At 38.5% G+C, this 23438-nt stretch overlaps 2 protein-coding genes across 2 annotated transcripts in view; both read right to left on the bottom strand.

Moving 5' to 3' along the window:
* Positions 1-272: 272 nt before the first annotated feature.
* On the bottom strand, positions 273-6123 carry EAPP (E2F associated phosphoprotein). Its single transcript, XM_063333597.1, has 6 exons — positions 5994-6123; positions 5314-5495; positions 3856-3954; positions 3372-3495; positions 2405-2527; positions 273-894 (listed from the first exon to the last, which is right to left on the bottom strand). The coding sequence occupies exons 1-6, from the start codon at positions 6065-6067 to the stop codon at positions 630-632; spliced, it is 867 nt and encodes a 288-aa protein (XP_063189667.1). The 5' UTR covers positions 6068-6123; the 3' UTR covers positions 273-629.
* Positions 6124-7362: 1239 nt separating this feature from the next.
* The window catches only part of SNX6 (sorting nexin 6), a 28276-nt gene continuing 12200 nt past the window's right edge, over positions 7363-23438 (bottom strand). Inside the window, exons 8-14 of the mRNA XM_063332554.1 lie at positions 22074-22179; positions 19545-19620; positions 18217-18256; positions 16969-17055; positions 15873-16032; positions 14734-14819; positions 7363-8276 (exon numbers count right to left, since the gene is read on the bottom strand). Of these exons, the coding sequence (XP_063188624.1) occupies positions 8223-8276; positions 14734-14819; positions 15873-16032; positions 16969-17055; positions 18217-18256; positions 19545-19620; positions 22074-22179 (609 nt within the window). The 3' untranslated portion in view covers positions 7363-8222. The remainder of the gene's footprint in view (positions 8277-14733; positions 14820-15872; positions 16033-16968; positions 17056-18216; positions 18257-19544; positions 19621-22073; positions 22180-23438) is intronic.

The following is a 23438-nucleotide window of genomic DNA, read 5'->3' as shown; positions in this document are numbered from 1 at the left end:
TTTACATTTAAAACTCCTAACTGTATTGCTAACCATCAGTATGTTCACTTAAATGATCCATGCCAACAAACTCGATATAAGCTGATCTTCCCCTCGGTATAAGTTTCCATTTTTGAGATCTTAATGGGCCAAAAATCCACATACAAAGACAATTCCTTCTTTAGCAAACCGACCTGTGTGCAAATCTAGCGGAATACCAACCTAAAGAAGCCAAACATCCCAACTGTGAGTTCTTTACCACGTGCCACAGAAATGACCAATGCAACTATGGAGAACCAGCTACTACACAGTATTTATTCTAAGCAGCAGTTATGATATATATTGAGATAAGGGATAGTATATATACAGGGAATGATCATAATACACAGATGTTACAGTATATTTACAAAATTTTAAATCCCCAATGATGCAACCACCTGACAGTGTGAACAAATATTGCTCTCAAATGCACGCAGTTAACTGTATTCCCTTCATAAACTTCGCAAAAATCCAACCATTATGAAGTTCTCTGATGAAAATGTACAGTTAAAAGACCGCATTTTAAAAAAGGCTAACTCGCCTGCATTTCTGATACTCCACACAGTCTTAAAACAGTGCAGGTTTGGTTTTTTTTTTCCCTGCTTTGCGCATTAGGAATGGCTGGCTAGAACATTGAAGAAGTGAAAAACCTCATCTTTATCCATTACTGCCACTTCAGTTGAGCATTCAGTACATAATACTGGATGATACAGTTCCTCCTCTTCTTCATTTGATTGTATAGAGGCAGTTTCTTGGCTGTGCTTCATTTTCTTACTTCTTTTCTTTACCTTCTTTCTGTATTTCAGAATTTCCTCTTTGTTAACAACGCAGTTCATCACAAACATTGCTCTATATTGTGTTTTGTAAGATTCGTGTCTATGGAGAAGGGAAGAAAATGCAAGTCATACCACTGGTAAAACTCTGCTTCCAAGAAATCCGTTATCGTCACTGGAAATGGGATTACAGATAGGAAGTACCATGCCAAAGGGCTGAAAGCCAAATAAATATGATGTTTTATAAACAGAAAAAAAGTCACAACTACAAAAATAACAAAAAAAAAATTGGAATTGTAGCCATCTGTCTTGTTTTTAAGACATTTTTGAAGCACACTGGCTCTTGCTGAAATAAACACCCCGGAGTACAATGGTTTTGGTACTACAGCATTATGCGTTGCTACATATAGCTGATGATAGGTAAAAGATCATGAAGTTGGGAGTGTAACTGACTCAGCTACTGGCACTTACATCATAAAATGTCTTGCAAGCCTGAAATTCCTTATTTATAAATAACAAGCTCTGACACATCACACTTGAGAAAGCATGTCTGTAATAAAATATAAAATTTCTTTTCAGCTGTCATCAGTATAACAACTGAATAGCTGGAGTGCGTGGTAAAATTCAGGGCTGCAGTTCAATTCGACACAACGTCCCTCGGGCTGCAGTTTTACAGCAGCCTAAACCAACATAACAGGTGGCTGGAGAAGTCCAATCTCGACTTCTGCTGGCTTTACTGCTTGTGTAACACTGTGCTAAGCTACTTCAGTTTATTAAACCCACAAAAGACCAGTCTGACAATAAAAATGGACAGTTTTCTTTGCAAACTGAAATACTTAACTACAGAGCAGGGTCAAGGAGTACCAGAGCCAGCAAAGGGAAAAGAGTGAGAAACAGCACCCGGTACTTAGATGGTTTTAGGCTACTGTGGAATTTCATCCTCAATCACCAAAAATACTCGATAAACGAGAGGTAATTTATTCCTCATTTCAGATCTCCTTCTCCTTTACTCCCTGTTCAAGAGTCATCTCCTTAGCATGGGTTAGCAGTACTAACTCGGTTTGCAGTGCAGTCAGATACTGGAGAGCTGCAAAACACACTATGGATTCTCACCTAAATGCTTTCCAGGCACTTTTAAATGGAACTATACTCAAAACCACAACCGTTAAGACTCAAACGAAGTAAGAATATGCTATCTTGATGTAGCTTAATTCTCCCCTAAACAAGGCACTTTTACACAAAAATAACCTGGAATAATTTTATGCCTCTGAATGTCAAGCCAACACATTTAAAAAAAAATATGAAAAAATCAGCCTGAACTGCCTGTTTAGTCTCCATGAATTATTATTTTTTTAAAATAGTTTACCTTACTATGCTTAAGTTCTACCCTGTTTTTCCTCAGCTCCACGTTGCAGGTTAAACTGATCATCCTCCTTACAAACTAGCATTCACCCCTATATCTGATTCACATATATACACACCTGCCATCTGTTTATTAGTGCCACCTTGCAAGGCAGACTTGATCAAATCAATTGATCAAACTGAATACACTAAAAATACTATTGACTGAAAAAAAGATGTTACAAAATGACCCCTTATTGTTCACTAATTACCTCTGGCAGTCCAGGCATAACGTTGTCATGCAAGCAGGGCAATTCAAAACAGCATCGCTGTTTGGAACAGCTGAAGGCTTTGTCCTCTGCTGTTGCTTCGGAACTCTTCTTTGATTACGGTACCTACCGATTCAAGAAAGGAGAAAGGAGATATAAAAAGTGAAATTACATGCCCTTGCTGTAAAGCATGTCAATTTATCTGTCAAATCTTTTTTATATTAAAATACCAGTTAATTATATTAAAACACCAATTAATATTTGGCTCCTGAACACCCTTTTCAATAACTCATAGAACATAAATAAATGCATATCAGTATCTTTTCATTTACTTTGTACAGAGAATTTTCATTTGGTGAGACAAATACATCTGGCTTGAGAATTTGTGCCTAATAACCCTCTCACGTAGGTATCTCAAATGCAATCTCTGCAGGCAATATACATTAATATTATCCTTTTCAACTTATTTACATGGAGAAATTTACTTCTGCTGCAACGACCATTTTGCTACTTCACCCTTCAAAAAGCCCTCAGTAAAGCAGCTTTGTGCTGTTCCTGTTTTGTCTGAACATTTTGTGGCTTGCTAAAATCAAAGTTTTCCAAATCCAGAAATACAGTACTTGGCAGGAACAGATATTAATTTAGCAATCAAAGTATCTCACAACCTTTTCATCCCCAGCATGGTTATATAGATGAGATCTACAGACAAAACGGGCTTACAGAACTAGGAAGTCTTCATTTTAAAAAACTGCAAGTTTTAGAACTGTGTAATTTTGAAGACTCAAATTCTATTACATACACATAAAAAATTTACAGGCTTATAAGTTTCATGTGCTGTGAATTCTAAATAACAAATATTTTCACTTCATGGACTTGACAGCATAGGCTTTTTCTCTATATTCACCATTTTCATTTCAATTTTTCAGTTGATGTTAAGGATCCTACAATTCAAATATTTATGGTCTCTTACCCCCTTCTCTGTGAGTCCACCCACTCTTGGTCTCTATTGTCTTCTTCTGGGTCATACAGCAGTTCATCATTGGAAAGAATCTGACGTTGCTGATGTTTTCTCTTTTTCCGGATGTCCTGTGTAACTGGAAGGATTTGCGCAAGCACATATTACATTAATCAGACACAAGACGATACTCTACTTTAAAAATCAAAATATCGGTTTTTCAGTTTTCCTTTTCCACACTTGCAATAAATCTAAACCAAAACATAAAGGTCTAGCTCACCCCTCTTGCACATGCACCACCCCAGAGCATTAACACACCTTACATACATTGGGATACACCATAAAGTTGCAGGAACTACATTCAGATGATATAGGTTGGTAATTCCCCCCAAAAGGCCGCCTTCGGGAACAGCCCCTTGACCCCGCAAGAGGTTTCTACAGCATCCAAGGGAGTGCTACTGTAAAGATGTCCTCCTCTCTTCTTTCCCCAGCCATTTACCTGTTTTATCTTCATCCTCTGAATCAGAATCAAAGTAAATGTCATCATAGTATTTTGAAGTGGCAGCAGGTCCAGTCTGCCCAGTACCTGAAGAAGTACCTATGTGTGAAATCAGAAAGAGAAGTGGTAAGAATGCCCCACCAAAAGGACAGCAAGTATACAGCCCAGAACAAACCTCCCTTTTCAAGTCACTCTATCCAGAAGTGCTCTGCTTTATCTGGGTGTGTTAAGTAACACCTCTCACAATTTATTCCCACATCCTGATCATCCACATCGCCTGTGTGATTTCATTTACAGATGCTCCCTCAGAGCAAAGCTGCTCACTCCCTCTGAGATGAACCTCAGGTACAGTTCAAATGAATATTTCTCCCAGGGCACACTCCCTTTAGGCAAAGGGGACACCACATCCAATATGCCTGCCTTTGCCCTCTATAACCCACACAATATCTCAGACACTCCACAAACCTTCAGTTATGTGAAAGAAATACAGGTGTGGCACATATTGTTTCACAAACTTTGCTTACAATGAAATTCACTAAACATCCCCCCCTCAAAATTTCAGGGCCACAGAAGTTCAAAAAAGACCTAGATGAATTGCCAAGCAGATCTGTCACAGACAGTCTGCACCAAAAATCCTGTTAGGTGCTGGATGGATGTGGTGGTACAACTGTCACTACATCTTCTTAATTGCACAAGTAAAACCTGCAGATCAGATCTGCCCACTAACACAGATAAAACTATTAAACCTGCTGAATACAAAGTCAAGTCTCTACATTACAGTGAATACTACATTGATTCTCCAGGAAATTAAGAACACTTCACCAGGTGTTTTGTAATAGATAAAAAAGAACATATGGTCTTCAAATGCCAAAGCAATCCATCTCTTGCACCCACAGTACACAAACACCAGAGCACATACATCCTTAGTGCAGTTTTACTATTTGATGTAAAATGTAACTATAAGCAGGTAAAGGTGAAAGAGATTAATATTTTTCCTGAGCTTTTCCCCCAACTGATTTGGGATGTCTATCTACCATATGCTACTCCTTTCTTCAAGAAAGGGCTGCAAATGTTGATACCATCTAGAGCCACTAGACAAAGTACAAGAGACTTCTAAATGCATGTGAAAGAACTTAAGACAGAAGTTATAGAGATACTGAAAAAAAAAAAGGGGGACTGATCCAACAAAGAAATATCTCATTAAAGCAGGAAATCAACAAGTGCAGAAACATCAAAATTGAAGTCTTAGAAAAGACGAAACTCAGGCATTCACTGAAGTGGCACCTAGTGAACATTTCTGCAGAAGTGATCGGCCATTTTAAGATCTTCTGTAGGCTTCAAATGGCACTTGACTGCCACTACACGCCTCTAGCCACAAGAATAACACATCAACTTCACACCTTAACCGGACATCACTGAACTCATTTCACAAGCAAGCAGACGTTAAGCGTGATTTACCCATTTCTGGTGATTTCCATTTGCCTTCCATAGTCCTCATGGTGGTGTTCAGCTCCGCTTCCATCTCCTTTTGGAACTCATCGTCACTGGAAGACTCACTCTCCCCAGTCAGGCACTCCCGTATCAGCTTCCGCTTCTGGTCAGGAGTGCCGTGCAAGAGCACCTCCACCTCATCTTCTGAGCTACAAACATTTAAGTGTCACACACCTAATTATTACAGCCGGCCTAAAACATTGACCGAGTCATTTGGAGAACGAACATCTGAATTGTGGGGGTGCACTGTGCAGTCCTTATTCACGTGTGTGCGGGAAGTGTATTTATTAAAACGTTTTATTAGCTTCTTGGTATTAAAACTCTGGTTGGAATGCAGAGGAGCCTCAGCCGACCTCAGGCTCCCTGCAGGGGCGGGGATGTGTTTACACACGGGCATTTGTAGGGTCAGAAACGTTAAATACTCCGGTTTTATGGCAGAAACTCGCGGCGGCCGCTGCGAGGTGATCCTCCCGCAACCCCCGGGCGGCGCCCCGCGCCCCGGCCGCGCAGGGGCCCTGAGGGAGACCCGCCGCGCAACGCTGGGGGCACCGCCGGCCTCGCCTCGCCGCCCCGCCAGGCCCCGCACCGCCTCCCCGCCCCCCGGCCAGGAGACACCGGAGCGGGGAGCGGCGGGGTCTCTCCAGCACCTGCTGAGCGCTCGCTCCTCGTCGCTGGGCTCCTCCACCACGTACGGGTCGTCCTCCTCACGCAGGCGGCTCATGGCGGCGGCTCGCCCGCCGCCGCTACCAGACCAGCACCCGGCACTTCCGGGCGCCCCCGCCGGCTTCCGGCGGCCGAGCCCCGCCCGCCCCGCTCCGCCCCCACCGGAGAAAGGCGGCGCGGCCGGGCCCGGCCCGGGGATCGGCCCCGCCGCTACCGGGCGTCAGCCCGCCGACCTCCCCCCCGCCTCCCCCTGGCGGTGCCCGTAGCGGCCGCCCGGCCCGGGGGGGACTCTTCCTTTGTCCCTCTGGAGGTGGAAGTCCTCGGGTCGCGTTTTAAATCTATTTCTTCGCGGTTTTACCCAGGGTTCGAGCTCGAAGAGACACAGCCGATACCGAGAGGCTTGGAAAAAATTTAATGAGCCAGTGAACACCGAACAACGAGGACTAAAGCTAAAAACTGTTCCCACAGCCTACTTAAAATATGTACAATTTTGTTAACTGTATATACATTGTCATCTTTGTCCCTTATAGTCTTATTTATAGATGAGTTCCTTAGGAATTATACCTGCTATATCTGGAAGATGAACAGCACAGTATTATGATTTATTATTATTGTTTAGGTAGAGCAGCGGAGCTGCCGGCAGCCACCAGTGACCTGTCTGAGGCTGCGCGAAAAGCAACGGGACGCAGGATGGGAATGGTAGGGCCAGGTGAGACGCTTCTCCGCCTCTGAAATGTTCCAAAGCGCAAGGCGGCAGGGTAAGTATATGACACTGTGCGATTCACCCCATTTGAGAGAGAAAAAAAGAAAAAAAAAAAAGGCCAGAAGAAACCCCCTCAGCACGGGGAGGCTGCAGTCACACAGACATGGACCTACGTGAACCGGCGTCTCCAAACATCCCCTTCACCCAAAATACTGCTGTTCCGCCGAAGGTCTACAACCCCCCTGCCCCCCGATCAAGCAGCAGTCCCCCCGTGAAGAGCAATTCATCAAGTAAAGCCTAGTTTTATGACATCTTGAAATAACACAACAGAACAGCACCTCTTAGAAAAGTTTCATAGTTCAAGTAAAAGAGACAAAGCAATACAAGCACAACTGGGTAAATCGCTCTAAGTTTTAAGTCCAGTTAGCAGAATGAGATCCTTTTCAGGCATTCTTTGATTGGGGATAGCTCTACTTTCCATTTTCTGAAGTGATGCTTCTTATCTGTATCAAAGTGGGGCAGTATTATCTTTCACTGGTATTTTATGCACTTCATGATCTCCCTTCTGCTACTTTATATCCCCTTTCTACAAAGAAACCCCAGAAGTTCTCTGAAAAGGACTCCTGCCAAAGAAATTGCAGAGTCAGCCATCAAGCTCAAAACAATTTAAGTACACTGGATAGGAAAGTCACAGACAAACGGACAGGCAAACAGATAAACCTGAGAATGCAAGTGAAAAATTACTGGGTGAGTAGTGTCAGACCAATCCAATACTTCCTCAGTGGTTTTACAGGATGAAGAGAGAAAAAGCTAATTAAATTAATCTGATTTACTAGAAAATATTAGGCTTACAGATGATACAATGTCTGCGCAATTTTAGAAAAATCATCGATTTCATGGTTTATTTTACAATAATTGGATTAGTCTACAAGTTAAGGCAAACATACTAATGCATTTGCTTTTCTTTTTAAATCATAGTTATAAAGGTTACACAAAGTTCTCCAAAATCTCTAAGAAATGTTCACAATTGAAAAAAAAGATTAAGTTTCTTGATATCAGTACATGGAAAAAAAAACCCTAAGTGTATACAATGCCATTATAGTAACAATATTCAAATATCTAATGGTAATATTTAGGCCATTTGAACAATGTGCTTCAAATGGTGAACTTCGGAAATTACTTACAAAGGTAGATAAGATTGGCAGCCGTATCATAGTATTCGTAACATGAACATAATTATATTGGCTATTTTCACAAAAACAGAGCATTTGGTTTCTGAACAATGAAAGCATATAATGATTAAATAAACATGAATATGTATGTATAACAAGTATGCTGTTGCTTCATATAGTCTGGAGCTACTTTCAGGTGTTTGTTTTAATTCTTTTGAAAGAAGGAGCTTGCTTATGTGCACTTTGTTTTCTCCAGAGAACTGTAAATGCCTATTTAAAGTCATGAAAAGAAAATCCAGAGGAGGGCAGCCCTTGTTAGTGGGAGGACGGAGCATAGCTTATGTATCACCATTTAACACTGCCAGGCAGCTCTGCAGCAGCTGTAAGTTACCCTGTAAGAAAAAATAAAGAAAAATATGACCACATTTCCCTACTTTCCTTTACGCTTGTGACAAAAAGTTGTTTTTTAAATAGTAACGACACCACTAAAGGAGAACAGACAGGTATTAAGCTTATGTAGAAATATTTGGGTAAGTAACTTCTATCTTAAAGAGTTCTTTTGAACGTAGGAGCATTGTGTCATGGAACTAAATGGAGCCAACCTGAGATTCAACAATAAGCACTGAGTACCCTTTTCCATGTTTCTTCACCAGTTTCTCACGGAGATCTATTCTGGCCACAGAAACTATTCACTGCAGAGTACGCTCTCAGCAATGAAGTTCAAAGTTACAAAGTTTTCATATTTTATATAGTATTGCCATTACTCTGTGACTGGAATATTATTCCCAAAGCAGAAGTATTCAAGTAGTACACTGAATTCATCGAGAAGCATGAGCCAGTTCACAGCACTCAGTACCTCCTCCCCATAGCAGCCATGTAAGCTCGTAGCACTGTTCAAGGACATGCTTGTTTGAAAGACGACAGAATGATTTACATGCTTATCCAGGTGATTGAGCCATTAAAGTTGAGTTTAGCCATTAGAGCCAGAGCTATCAGAACACTAAGCAAGCTTTATCTCTAAACCTAAATTCTGCCCTTCTTTTCAAACATCTGTAGGTCAGTTTTTAATCCTATTTAAAGCATTCTCACTCTACCATAAAAAACATACAGGTAGACTTTCAGATTTCTGAATGAATTTACAGAACTGACACTTAAAAATCTACTCTTGTGAATTAAGCAAATGTGATCAACAAGTAAGCCAGGATTTACTTTCCAGAAAAAAAAACAAAACCAAAAACAAAAAACCAAAAAACACACCCCGGTATTCACAGTATTCACATTGTTGTGTGCATTCATTTACGGTTAAATCACTTCAAACTACTGGTTATTCACTATTAAATAGCTGTACTAGATTTGTTCCCAAACCTGAAGTCTCTGTGTAAGAAACAACATTAGGCTGTTGACAGTGTTAAGGGTAATTCCTATCAGGTTCACATGAAATGCAAAACAGTTTGACACCCAGTTATAAACAAGGGAGAAACTGCTTCCTTCTAAAAACTTTTTGGATCCAAAAAGAAACCTGTAAAGAAAACTTCAAACACACAAAACCATGTAATTAAACAGTATCAGTAGCTGTGATTTGCATGTCCTTGATAAAAAATCCACACAAGTACTAAAGAATCTGTAATTCTTACTTTTTCAGTTGAAAGCATTCCAAGTGATGTGTGATAGACAGGCAGAAGGACACTTGTCCCTCAGCCCCAAAAATAGTCAGAAATCGTAATTCTATTCCCCATTAAGGTTCTTATAATCCCAATTAAGCAATTAACTGAATTCAAGTCCTCAAAGTAGAAGATTCACAGTTGTGTCTACTGAATCCTTTTCAGTCTTCTCCAGAAGACAGTGATTTCAGTTATGGCTTCAACAACTTCTTGTCCTTTTATGCCTATACTGGCAGAGGACAGTCTCAAGCTACTTCAAAGGCTTGTAATTCCGTGACACAAACAAATTCAATATACACGAGATGCAGGGGGAGTTGGTGGCGCATCTTTGACGTGTACAGGATTCATAAATCTGCCTCTATTACTGAACAGCTCATTATTGGCTGTTATGAAGTAAGAAATGAAAAGGAATACTTTAGTCTTCAAACGGAATCCTTTGGTCTGAAGTATAATTGTGGACTGTGCACATGCTACCTATAGCAAAAGTGTGACAGTAATCTTCTGGCCATCAGCACTGGGAGGCATATTTGCAATTCACAGGCCACTACGTAGCACTCTAAAGAAAAGAGGGTACCAAGACGTCTTTTATATATCATTTCCAGACTCAGCCAGCCAGTCTACTGAAATTTTCCGAATAGGAAAATCTTTTATTTTCATTAGATCAAATTTACAAAGCTCACAAGAACAACCTGATTTAAATGATAATAAATCAAGGACAATAGAGGCTGTGAGCCATTATTCTTTCCGGCTGCAACATTTGACGTACTTGACTTACTCGAGAAAGCACAGCTCAAGTTAGTTGTATAAATTCAGATTCAGAAAAGTGTTTCTTGCCAACTCAGACTCCTAAGCTCTAGATATTACAGTTTTTGGCAGAACCATGGTGACAGAAACATCCTTTTCAGGAAAGAAGGAACAACTGACAAAGCATTTAACCAAATTCCTTAGCATTGGATTTTGCTTACTCCCTTCTTCTGTCAGTTCCAAACAGACATCTGTTGCTACTAATGCAACAAATTCTTTTTCCACAAAAGCCCATAGAGGCAAGAGCAGATATATTAGTATGTGTGGAAAGAGCTGTTTAGGTTTTTTTATTTTTATTTTTTATTTGAAGGAAGTGGCTATCTTAGCTACAATTCATTTGTCAAGAGACTCTAAAAGTATAGCCAAGGCTATAAATGCTTTAGGTACGTGATTATAACCTTAGCAGCTTCACCAGCTATCAAACCTCCCTTCTTGAACATGAAATCCAACACAGGAACACCTCAAAATCCAACTGTTTAAAATACTGATTAGGTTTAAATGCAGCTTTTGCACTAAATGCCCAAACACTTAATCAGGTCTTACATTAATTTCAGCTGCATGAAGTCATGAAGAAACACAGAGCTAGCAAAACAGAAGGTAAACGCTACCTAGAGGGATAGTCAGACAGAATGGCCATAGGAAAACAAACATCAATCTGTTTAGCATAGGTCAGAGACCAAGCAGAACCTACATCTGCACTCTGGCAGCTGTTTTAAGTAAATCAAGACTACATGCTGCCGATAAAGCAGCAGCTCTCTCTTATCCTCAGACCCTCCCTGCCAAAACCATGTGTTTTGACATAAGGGATGCTGTGAAAACAAGACTAAAATTAAAGCTTAGAAAAACTCACAGCAACTTTTAGCTTCATCTTACTATGCAGCTGCACACATAATAGTGCCAACATAAGGCAAAGGAACAGAGTCATCATCATCCTTCCTGGCAGTGGTTTGCAGTTGCATCAACTTAAAGCAGTCTGAACTCACAGTCTGATTTTTAGCTTTTTCAAAAGTCCTGAGCTGCAGCCAGGAAAGGATAAGAGGATATTTAGCAGATTAAAACAAGTATTTTATAAGGAAGTAGTATAAACATAGCTGGGCAGAGAAGGTGCATTAGTATTTGTATATACAAAATACACTGTCCTTGATTTACTAAATATTGTATATACAGTGCCCTTGATTTACTAAAAGCTTGATTCCCCTATCACCCTCCAGTCTTCCAGGGCCACACAGCCAGATACAGCTCAGGAAAAGCAAGCTGCCTCTCAGAACCTTCTCTCGATACTTTGGTCATTGTGACTTCTTCAGTGCAGTGATGTCTGTGGTTTGGGATTTGTGTTTTTCTTTCCACACAGAACAAACAACTTTTAACGGCAAGTTACACAGCAGCCTTCATTGTGGCTGACTTCTTCCCAAAGACAGCATCTCAGGTGAGTTCCAGCACCCATTGCTGTATCAGATTTCACTCCATGCTTTCTGTGACAGGCAACTCCAAGTCCAGAAACCACATGGCTAGAACCATTCAGAGACAGATGCATCTGCACAACCTCTAGTCTGGAGGTACTCCTTGCCACAAAAAAAAACACAATAGAAGACTTTTAGCAAAAGCCTGCAGCAGTGTTATCTGTTGCCCCCAGCCCCCTCACCCCAGTTTACGTTTTTGATGGAAAAAACACTTAGGCCTGAGTAACAGGTCACATTGCAAAGTCTGGGAGTGCTGTGCTCCACATGCCATTGACAAGCCAAGCGATTCCCAGTTTGGGGCTGCTAAAACTTTACCTGCTTCCAGTAGCTGCAAAAGCATAAAGTCAGGGATTGCTGCAGCTTCAGGGAAAGTATTTTGTCCAGAAACTTGAAACAGGGGGCTTTTGATCTGACTTCATTAATGTATTGCCTACATGAAAAAGGAGCTTTCCTTTAGGTGTCTACAACCATCCCAGCTTAGCCCAGCCAAAACTAGGGCTAGTGAGCCTCCCAGAAATGGGAGCGTCATTTGCATTGCAACAAGTATAAAAATATCCTCTCTGGAATAAGAAGAAACCTTCATATTCCCCTAACCTTGCTCTTCAGACATCAGGGCACAATGCTATCTCAAAAAAACCCCAAGTATTTTCATATCTTCCTTCTTCCTTTTATGGAACTACCTCAACAGTCTCCACCAAACCATTTCATCCTTCAGTACTCTGTACAAACCTATCCATAAGACTATCCTCAAATACATTGGTTTATAGCATTAATGAGAAAATTTCCCATTATATAAAATTGAAAAACATGATCTATTGCACTTGTAAACTCTGTAATAATCCAACTCAGAATCTGTAGAAGTAAAAGCACAGCAACCAAACTGATCCATCTGTAGTAGCTTGTTTTGAATAGATATGAAACACAGGCCTTGAAAAAAACAGAACTTTCAAATGTGGTGAGAAAGAAAATATCCTTTCATTCAATAAATCATAGCATTTGTTAACATTTCAAGAACTGTCACCCTTAGTCAAAATGACCTTTTAAATTGTAAAGATTTAAATATTCAAAACTGTCTAGTGAATCTTACAGTGCTCCACGATTAAAGTAGGTGAAAGGGTCAGCAAAAAAAAGCTGACCTTCAAAAACAAGACTACAGTTCAAAGCTTCTATTACAGCCTTATTAGTAAATTGTTAGTAAATTTACTAAGACAAGGTAAGTCACAGACTGAGACAGACTATCTGAAAAATTAAGTCTTAAACATAAGCTGTGGTGACAATTGAAGAACTGCTGAAAAAATTCAAGCTCCTCCAGGAAAACTGAGGACATGAAGAAGCACATATCAAGTAAGTTGAAAGCTACGGAAAGTAAGCATTTTGCCCCTGCCTTCTGCAGTTGTTAGCTGTCAAAATTCACGAAAATATTACTACAAGGTTTTGACTTGCGCAGAGTTAATACAAGTGATTCTTCGGGGATACTTTAGAAGATAGAGACATTTTTTAAGTATTCCACTCCAAGGCATGTGGGGACTTCAGCAAGAGTCAGTTCCAAGATGCGACGAGGAGTCAACGACTGAAGCAGGACAGTAGCTCTGTGGATTCATTGCCTTATTAAAGCATGATACGGCAAATCAATAAACACTGTTGCAAGTATGACTGTTAGGGCTATTAATTTCACTAAAACCCATAACCAGTATATTCATGACCAAACGTGTAGATTTCTGGGAGACTCAGGGCTGGATATAGACAGCTGTTACACACAGACAAGTAGGAAGGCTGAACAGTGCCAAGTGTTATGAGAAGTTTTAAGACTTCAGGGAAAATATAGTTGAATTTCTGATATAGCGCATTAAAGTAAGCACTGTTCATTTGAAAAGGAGTCGAGTATCCCAGACCTTACTGATTACTTTACCAACTAGATATCCCATCAAGCTGAACTTACACGTACAAAGATTAAAAAAAAGAAAAAAAGTCACCAGAACAACCGTTTTTACAGTGCATTAGTTCTATAACCAATGGGTTTGGCAGAATGAAGAATGACACCATCAACACTACTGAAAAGAGTATAAAGCAGCAACAAGTTACCTCAGCAATATTACACACCTCTTAACTAGTCCTTTCAACACATATATTCCAAGTTAACTCAAAGCTTGGCAGTCAACACACTTTCAGATTTGTGATGAGAATGCAAAATGCTAAAGAGTTGACTTTTTAAAGAAAGCTGCCTTCTGCTATGGGACTGTTAAAGAGACCGTTGTACTTGTCTATGAAATCAAAGTAGCTAACCTGATTTAACCACAAACATTAATTTTGTATGGATTAAAAGAATTAATTACATTGTGAAATTTAAGTATAGTACAGGCCCCCTAAAAGCTTTTTTCCTGAAAAAAAAATTATTTTACTGAAGAGGCTATCTGCAACGTTCCTCTGTTGTTAGCACATTATAGTTTAAAGGTTCAAAAAGCATACTCACTGATCTGACTTCAGACAGGCCTGTGTGATCTCATGCTTAATAGTTAGCCTATCCTAGATATCAAGTCCCCAACATGTGGATAACAGGAGAAACCACTTCCTATCTCACAGTTAAATGGCAAGATGAGGTTTTATAAATAGGGAGGTATTCAAACTGTGCAGCTATAAATATCAAAGAGCTAGAGAAACAAAACTGACGCCAAAATTGTCTTCAAGGAGATGAGTTTTCCAAAGGCACCTCAAGCATACCATTCTCTCTGAGATATTTCACCTATACTTTTTTTTTTCTTCTCTATTATTCAAGAAAGTTCAACTTTGTCGATGATGCTTACCTTCAAATTCACCTTCTTGGATGTGATGTGCATATCACACAAAACAGATGTAGCTGTTTTGGTTATTCAAGCATATAATATTTAAAATCAGTTGAAACACAGGACAAAAAGGACCACAATTACCTTAGCATGCTTTAATTCCAGTTCTGCTAGTTCCACCAGATTTTTTCTGAATGCTGCAACTCTTCTTGTCTTAAAGTCTATCAGTTCTATAGAAAATAAAAATGGATTCATTCACGGTATTGCTGCTCGTGTCCTCAACTGTTAACAGACTTTCCTTCAGGATGGAAGAGGTGAAGGGTGAGAGAAGGCAACAGAAAAAAACCCTCAAGTTTCATCTCAGCACATTCCAGGCTCAAAGATACTGCTGTGCTGTTGGATGAAAGGAAACCATCATTGCAGTTCCTCATTTCTAGTTAACCTTTTGTGGACACAAAGCTCTTTTCAAAAGACTGCAACGTGGACACTTTTGAACATTTAATTCTCTTATTCCATGTCCACTGTTCCTTCAAGGCTGATATATAAAATTCTAGGGAAGATATTAAACTGAAACTAGCATGAAGAACAGAGGAAGCAAGTGTGCTTTATGCATATACCTTTGAGGCTAAAGGGATCACTCATCCTCCACTGTCTCACTTGCAGGAATCATTAGGTTTTTGACCCTGTAAATCTGGCTATCTTAAATGATAAAACCAGAAGAGCAGAGTGTTTAAACCTCAAGCAAACGTGCCCCAAATGATGAGTCAGATGACTACTAACTCACAACAATCTTAGCCCAAAAAAAGAGAGTAAGTTTCCAGGAAAAAGGCAACACATAAATATGGTTCTTTTTCTCTAGAACTACTGTAACTCTGCAACTTCAGTGAAATCTCATTTCATGATCCCTCCCTTTTCTAATGTAGTATCATCTCTGCAACAGACTGCTGCCTTCACAGAAGAACGCATGAGACCAAAAGGGGAAATTCAACAATACTTTAAAAGATGAGGTTTGCGTTTACTGCTGGCAATTATCGTTTTGTATTCTATCCTATTCATATAAAAAAAGTGGTTAACAAACAATTTGCATCTAGACTTTGCTTTCCCTAATGGAGCTATGAGGAGCCAGAGGAAAATATCGTTTGATCTTTCTAAAATAAGTAAATACTGATTAAAAGATAATAGTTCTGCTTACGAAACAAAACAAAAATCTATTCTCATTAACAGTATCCTAAAATCTGTTAATTTTCAAGTAGTAACATAGGATCAAAAGACCACCCAAATACCTTGTTTTGCCGATTCAGATATTTTCTCAAATTTCTGACAGCATATTTGCTGAGTAGTTTCAGCTTGCAGCACATCTTTATTTTTCGCTCTTGCTTTATCCAATGCCTTATTAGCATTTTCATAATCCACTAGTGACCTAGATCTTCTATATAGGAGATCCTACAAAAAAGTATAAAGGAGGTGTAGAGTTAACAAGAATCTACCCAAGAATTTTAGTATACACCAAGTAATTAAAAAAAAAAAAATCAGATTCATTTTAGTCTTTCTTGCTGTATTTCAGTTCTAAGTTATTTGCATTCACTTTGCTTCATCCTGTACGACACAGGAATGTCCGTACTGGATGTAATTTACTGGAGACGTAATTTAATCTCATTTGGTCTGCATCTTGTCTGAATGAAGCTAGCACCAGATGGCTTAGATGATACTCCAAAAAGCCTAAGAAGGGCAAATTATTGGAAATTTCACAGCTTCTTCAATTAGAAACAAACTATATTTAGATTATGTTTCGGAAACACACACAGGGCCCAAGAAACAGCAGTAGCATGTTTTGTGCAACGGTTACTGCTGTGATCTTCTAACTACAGATACTTTCTGTCAAATGCTTCCTCCTGCCATCATGTTGCTTAATCATCTTACATGAAGCAACACTAAGAATGGCATTTTCTGTAGGTATAGAATATCAAATTTGGCCCACGTGTTTTTTGTATCAGCACTTGCAGAGAATCTGGAGTTTCCGTTTTTAACATTAACAAAAAAGTAGGCTTCCTTGCAGTCTACAAGCAGCAAACACACTGCAAACACATGAACAATTCACCAACAGCTCTTCTGCTGTTTTTAATTATACTGCACAACCTAGCCTTGATAAGTGGATCACATAGTTCCAAATAGTCAGTTGCACAGTCAGCAACTGCGTTTTCACTCCTTACATACAACTGAGATCCAGGTCTTATAGTTGAGGGAGAAATTGCAGGCTAGAGGTGGCAATATTTTAACCTAACTACCGTATATTTCTCAAGATGATCCCTTCTCTCTCTTTTTTTTTTTTTTTTTATTAAAGAAACACTATTTCACTGAACAGAAAAAGCATAAATTCACCTTAGCAGCTTGAGATTCCCTTAAATAATATTTCAGAAGATCGGAAAGTTTAAGATCTTCATCAGCGGATACCCGGGCCTCTATTTTCTGGAAAAAAAGGAAAAGCGAGCATCAACTTAAAAAACATCCAGACTCTGGGTATTCACTTTTATCATGTAAATACACCACAAAATATACAACAGTACATGACAGATCGTCTTTTATAAAAACTAAGATTGTGCATTTGTGACAGAATACTTAAAGATGCATCATGAGAAGCAGTATTAGGATTTTATATTAAAATGTAAGCAATAACCTACTGTGTGAGCAGTAATTGACAACTAGCTTTCTATTTTAAACAATGCTTTCTTCCCAATTTCAATTATATGTATCATACACTAGGAAAACAGCAGAGAAACAAAAACTTATCTAGTATAAAGAGTTGCACAAGAAGTTTTGTGTTGTTTTTGAGATCAAAGAAAAACAAATTTTTAAGGCATCTTTGCAGACTAGTTGTGTAACTGCATGTATTAAATGGTCCAAAATACCTATAAACTTACTTGCTTGCATTTAAAATGGACATTTCTGTGAATTTAGAAACAGAGTCTGCAAGTACATTTTTTAAATCTTAATTTTAAAAAAAATATCTAAGAGACAATATTTTAGGTCAAAGCAAGTAATTCCGTTAACCTCATTTTCTTCAAAGTACGCATTTATGCAGATACAACTGTCTGTGTTTCAGAAACACACACATTTTTCATTCAAAAGATTTCCTGATATGTAGCGTGCGCCTTCTGCTCCACCAAGCCAAACAAATAAGGCAAAAGAGACAAGACAGTTGAAAATCTGGTTAGGAGCATCAGCAATAGTATTTCTGAGTCGAATAATTGCAGAAACAGACCTTGGCTCCAGGAAAAAGCAGCATGACCACCGTTTTTTGGATTAAGGACTACGTTTCTTTTTTCCATAACAAGTACAGAAGACCTCTAAGCATTTTAGAGGAACAGCAGCTTTACTAGTGCATTACACGGAAGACAGAAAGACTGCCTAGAAATGTTTAGTAGACTGAAGACCCCTAAGGATCAATCATTTTACATAACAGATGACTGAAATCTTATGCTTTTCCATTCCCCACCACACATTGCTTAAATGCTTCACGTAGAAGCATCCATAAAACATCCACGCATTAATGTTTACGTGACACAAGATGTCCTGCCACTTCCAGGATGAACACAAAGAATATATCCAAAAAGGTTTCATAGTACATACCCTTGTTTTGTCAAATAGCTCTGATACCTTCAGAAAAAACCTGCACAAAGGAAACAGCTTATATTACAACATTAATTTGAACAGTCTAATTACTTTCTTGAACTTAAAATCTAATCTGTGTCAGGCAATAAAGCCTGTAAAGACACTGCTTAGAACTGTAATTCACAGAACTTGGAAAACATAATAGTTCCAAATTGTAGCACTTCAAACATCTGGGAATTGTACTACTTAAGAAAAGGTAAGGGACAAACAAAGCATAACGGATGGATGTTTTTTACTAAAGAATAAATGCACAGCTCCTCGGGGATTCTTTATGCTTCTGTGAATTAAACCCCAAACACCACCACCCTGGGTGATGGTCCTGCACTATTATCAAGCGTCCTTCACTCAAATTTGAATGTACTTTTCTTCACACAGTAAACATGACACATGCCCTACTTTGAATTCAGGGAGACTGAGCAACAATACGGCACATCTTCATCCCAAGAGATAATACAAGGGTTCAGTATAACAGCACACTGAATTACAGTCAAATCATACTATTTTGACAGAAGACGGGCATGATTCCTGACACATCCTAACAGACTACATCAAATCTCAATACTATAATCAGAGTAATCAATATGTAAGCTACCACTATGTTTGGAGGCGTATCACTGTAATTCCGGTAAATTAATAAAAATAAGTTAACATTCATAGTCATCTACCTGTCATCACACTAACTCTTAATACATGTACACGTTCACAAGCATCCACATCTTTCAGCTAGTTAACTAAGTTTTACTTTCAGATACACCAAACTTCATATTCAAGCAAATCACTGAAAGATTAAAGGACAAACATCTGTACATAGAGACCCTCTTCTATTTTCAAAGTTTTAGGGATCTCTGTAGATTCTTTTCTTTTCCTACAGGCAGTAAAAATGCCAGAACAGCAAAACTATTTTTCAAGATGTTGGTACGGGGAACACCCACAAAAATCCGTATACTCAGACTGAGACCTGTTCTTGCTGTGTATGTCCAATCGCTTAAAAAAATGCTAGTGAAAGAGTGGGCTTTTCTCCTTATTCTATGAGGACTCTTCCACCTCATCTGTGTAATTTTCTACAAAATGCAGAAAACAGCATTTTTTCCAGACAAATATTACAGCAAAAATATCAAAGCAGTGTGTTACTGAAATGAAATACGAGAGAAGAAAATCTCTTAATGTGATACAACTATAATAAATTATGGTTTTCTCATAACAGGAGAGCTACCTGCTACCTCAGCAGGCCACCATTACGACTGCTACTTAGCAAATTCCCCCGTAAGCTATTAACAATATCTTACTTGCATATATCTGTGGAGTCCTGCGTTCCTAATGCATATAATGAAGAACCAATTCTATTATAGTCATCCGCCACATCTAGAAAAACAAACAAGCACTTGTTTTACTATTTCATTCCACTTCCTGAAAATTTTGAAGTTCTTCTCTTTCTTCGAGAGTGGATGTTTTTCTAAAAGGAACATGCTTTAACACAAAAGCAGAAATAAAATTTCAATCATGTCACTTTTTATGAAGGATAACTTCACACAACAAACACGGTGCTCTCACCAAACCGGGAAGTCTGCAATTTATCTGGGGATATTTAATACAATTAGGACCTGCTGAGTAAATTTATTGTGCAACTGTGTTAGGTTTTATTTTGGAGATGTACAAACTCAACGTCTAAAGTCTGAATCTAAAGTATAAAGCTATTTGGAAAAAAAATCACAGCCTAACAGTAATGAAGAATAAGGCAGTATGCTTGAGAGTAGTAAACTGAATACAAACTCCAAACTACCAAAACACAGTGCTATACGCACAGCACCTTTTCTAGCACACATCTAGTTTTCAAGAAACCCTCACCTCATCAACAAGTGGTCACTGGTTGAAGTAACATTAGTGTTAAAGCATTTTAAACAATGAAATTAGAAGCAGGGTTTGTAAAGAAGGCTGCGTAACTTGACTAGTGAGGAATTGCTATATAGTAATGATAAAAATCAAATCTTTGCACAGATAGCTTTTTTAAAGAGCTTTTAGTATAAACTCAATGGATGATGAAAATGCTAACAGATCCAAGCAATGAATAGGAAAATATACTTGCTTGCTATTTTTTAAGTTTATATGCCTTTAAGCGGAATTATCTTTTTTTTTTTTTTTTTTTAAATAACACAACCTTGTTTTAACAGATTGATTGGGTCACCTTCCACCCAATTCATTACTCCATACATCCCAAGAGCATCAGTTGATTGGTTACAGTGAAGAATAGTATTAGGAAGCCATTAACCTCCCCTTCTATTCCTCCCATTTAAATGTAAAAATAGATTTTCTGCTGGAAATAGGAAGTCAGTATCTTTGCTCTGTCAATCATAAGTTATCCATAAACTGCAGATTGCCAGTTTCCAAAACGGGCTTTCCCAGGTCACTGCTCTCCTGCTTTAGCCAGGATTTCAAAAGGTGCCATTGGTCCCAATTCGCAGTTTGATAAAAGTTGTTAATAAACATCCTAGGTGATTTGAGTCTGAAAACCAGTGAAGCTTTGTCACGAGTTTGATCAATCCTTTCCCATCAGATCCTCTACAATCTCATTTCTACCATTTTTCCTGGTTCTACAAACAACGTGAAAGGCCGTCTCACTACCTGAAGTTTGGTACCTAACTACCATGAACGAGGTTCAATTTTCATTTTAAGAGAGCAAACAAAACACCAGAAACCACTTCAGATGGGAACTCAATGAAGACACAAGGTCACTTAGTACTTCATTAAACCATAACTGACTTTCCCCACCTCCTAGCATAGGCACTAAAGCTACAAAGGACTCAGTCTTCATACAACAGCAAGAGAAGCATCTGAAGAGCTCAGTAAATTCTTGGTTTAATGTCTCATTCAACATCCACTTTAGAGTCCTTACCAATCGAGATTCATAAAAGATTTGTGGCCTGGTTTTGTGTCAACTGTATTACTGTAGAAAGGAAAGACAGAATCTGTGAATCAGACACAAACTTCGAGAAAGTAGAGAGAATCTAGTAGTTCAATTTTGATTTATCTAAGGCACAAAAACTTAAAATCAAGGGCACTAAAGGTCAACCTTTTTCTGAGCGTCTCAAAATACAGTAATCCTAAACCAAACACAGTAGTCCTAAACCAAAGATTTTCCATTTTCTCAAATAAATGCGCTGCACTTGAGAAGACTACCTAAAGCTTCCAGAAATCACATTAGCTAGCCCTCAGCTCAAGAAGAGAAATCAATAGCTAAGTGGAAAAAATCTCACCTCAGTAAGAAAAGGGGTCCTGCAAATCAGGCTAGTGAATATACACATTCCAGTCTCCATTCTAAAAGGCTGAAAAATGGAAACCTAATTTCCTAGACTACAACCAATGGCCCGAAGAGGAGTTTGCGGCTCAGCAAGGTAACGCAATGCCTAGTGTGCCAAGAAATTGCACTCTCATGAATGCAAACTGATCCAATCCAGAGCAACTTCACTGGGAGTTAAATCACATATACTGCTGTTATTACCCACCTTTACACTTTAAAGTCTAAGACTCAGACTTCGAAGAAATATTATTACATAAAGTGTGTTTCTCTTCAACGGGACAGCATGAAGAATCAAGATATCTTCAGTGTCGCTTCAGGCTGTTCTTACTCCTTCTAGTCTATTACAGCAAAGGCTGAACTTTGAAAGTCAGATTAAGCTTCTTTAGACTATTCGAAGACTACACTTGGAGAAATTAACTCATTTTTCACATGCAAAAAGAAAACTAGAAATTACTGCTCCCCACAAATCACTTCTGTATACATTAACTAGTACTATTTTCACCCTAGAAAAAGAACTCACTTTTATGTGATCTTGTCATTTTATCAGATTTGGCAGAAGCATCTTTGACTCGGTTGTGATATTCTACAAGGAATGTTCTTTCATGTTCAAAGAAGTCATCCACATCCTACAAAAAAAAAAAAACAAACAGGATTTCACTCACTGTACAGGGCAATTGCAGAGTAACTTCAGATATATTGCTGTGACATGAAATGCAATCTATTTTTGTTGTCTAAAACATCATTTATATAAACTGATTTCTTCTTAATTTATTTTATCATGATCTGAAGTTTATTAAGAATTTATTAAGAATCAAGAATTTGCAACAAGCACCTTAAAGGTCTAGGTAACTAAACCTGAAGTGACGGAAATAATTTCACTACTAACTACCACTTTGGTGACAGAAAAATAGAATAAATGTCAAGGACTTAATAAAAGGACATCTACCTAGAAAAAGGGAAGGGGGAAGAAAGACACCCAGTTGCACAGATGCTGCGGGTCACAGCAGAGACGATATGAACACCTAGCTCAGGAACACTGATCTTAATGACAGATTTCTTTCGAGTTGGTAAATGCAGGTAAAGTTTTAATATTTTCCATATTACAATTTTAGATATTTGGTTTATATTTATTCACAAAACCCTTCTAAAATAGCACAGATGCTCAGTACCATGGAATAGTCTACAATATGGGTTTGAACAATGTACTTATGAAAACTGCTGGTTTCATATTTTTCTCCAAGTCACAATTAATCCACTTTCCACCAGTTTCAAAGCTCAAAGTTTTACAACTAGGAACTTTAGCCCTCTAATTTGCTTGCAAATTGAAAGTTACCACTAGAAAGAAAGGAGATCAAAATAATCTTTCGCAGAATTTATGCTTGTTATAAAAAATATCTCAACTTTAGGAAAAGTCAAAATTAAATTAAATTTTCATTACATTTTTTTTTCATTCCTTTTTTTTTTTGTCTCAGTTACATTCTTGCATCTACTGGGAAAAACAGTATCACCTCTGCTGCTGCTCTTAGCTTTGAAACAGTAGAATGTATTTACAAGGCTGGTAAAATTCACACTGCGTTAGTACCTTCTGAGCTGCAGCAGTTGTCAAAGCTAATACCTTCTCACTATATAAAATAACAGGACAGAACAGACAGATCAACTATCTACAGATTAAAAAAATGTTTAATTTCATAAAACAGGGGAAAGAGTACCGAAAGCCATCTTTCACAGAAAAAAATCAGACAGCTCTCAATTATCTTGCATCCAGGGCCACACGTTACGTCCCACGCTCTGCCTCATTCTTAAGTTGCACTGCTACAAAAATCCCTTTTTTGTAGCTTTGCAAATTTCTGCTTCATTAAAAAAGGGGGACAATAATGTTAACACA

The sequence above is a fragment of the Chroicocephalus ridibundus genome, chromosome 4 (genome assembly GCF_963924245.1).
Source record: "Chroicocephalus ridibundus chromosome 4, bChrRid1.1, whole genome shotgun sequence".
NCBI classification, from domain to species: Eukaryota; Metazoa; Chordata; class Aves; order Charadriiformes; family Laridae; genus Chroicocephalus; species Chroicocephalus ridibundus.
The sequence above is the reverse complement of the archived record's forward strand: the minus strand, read 5'-3'. Positions and strand labels throughout refer to the sequence as shown.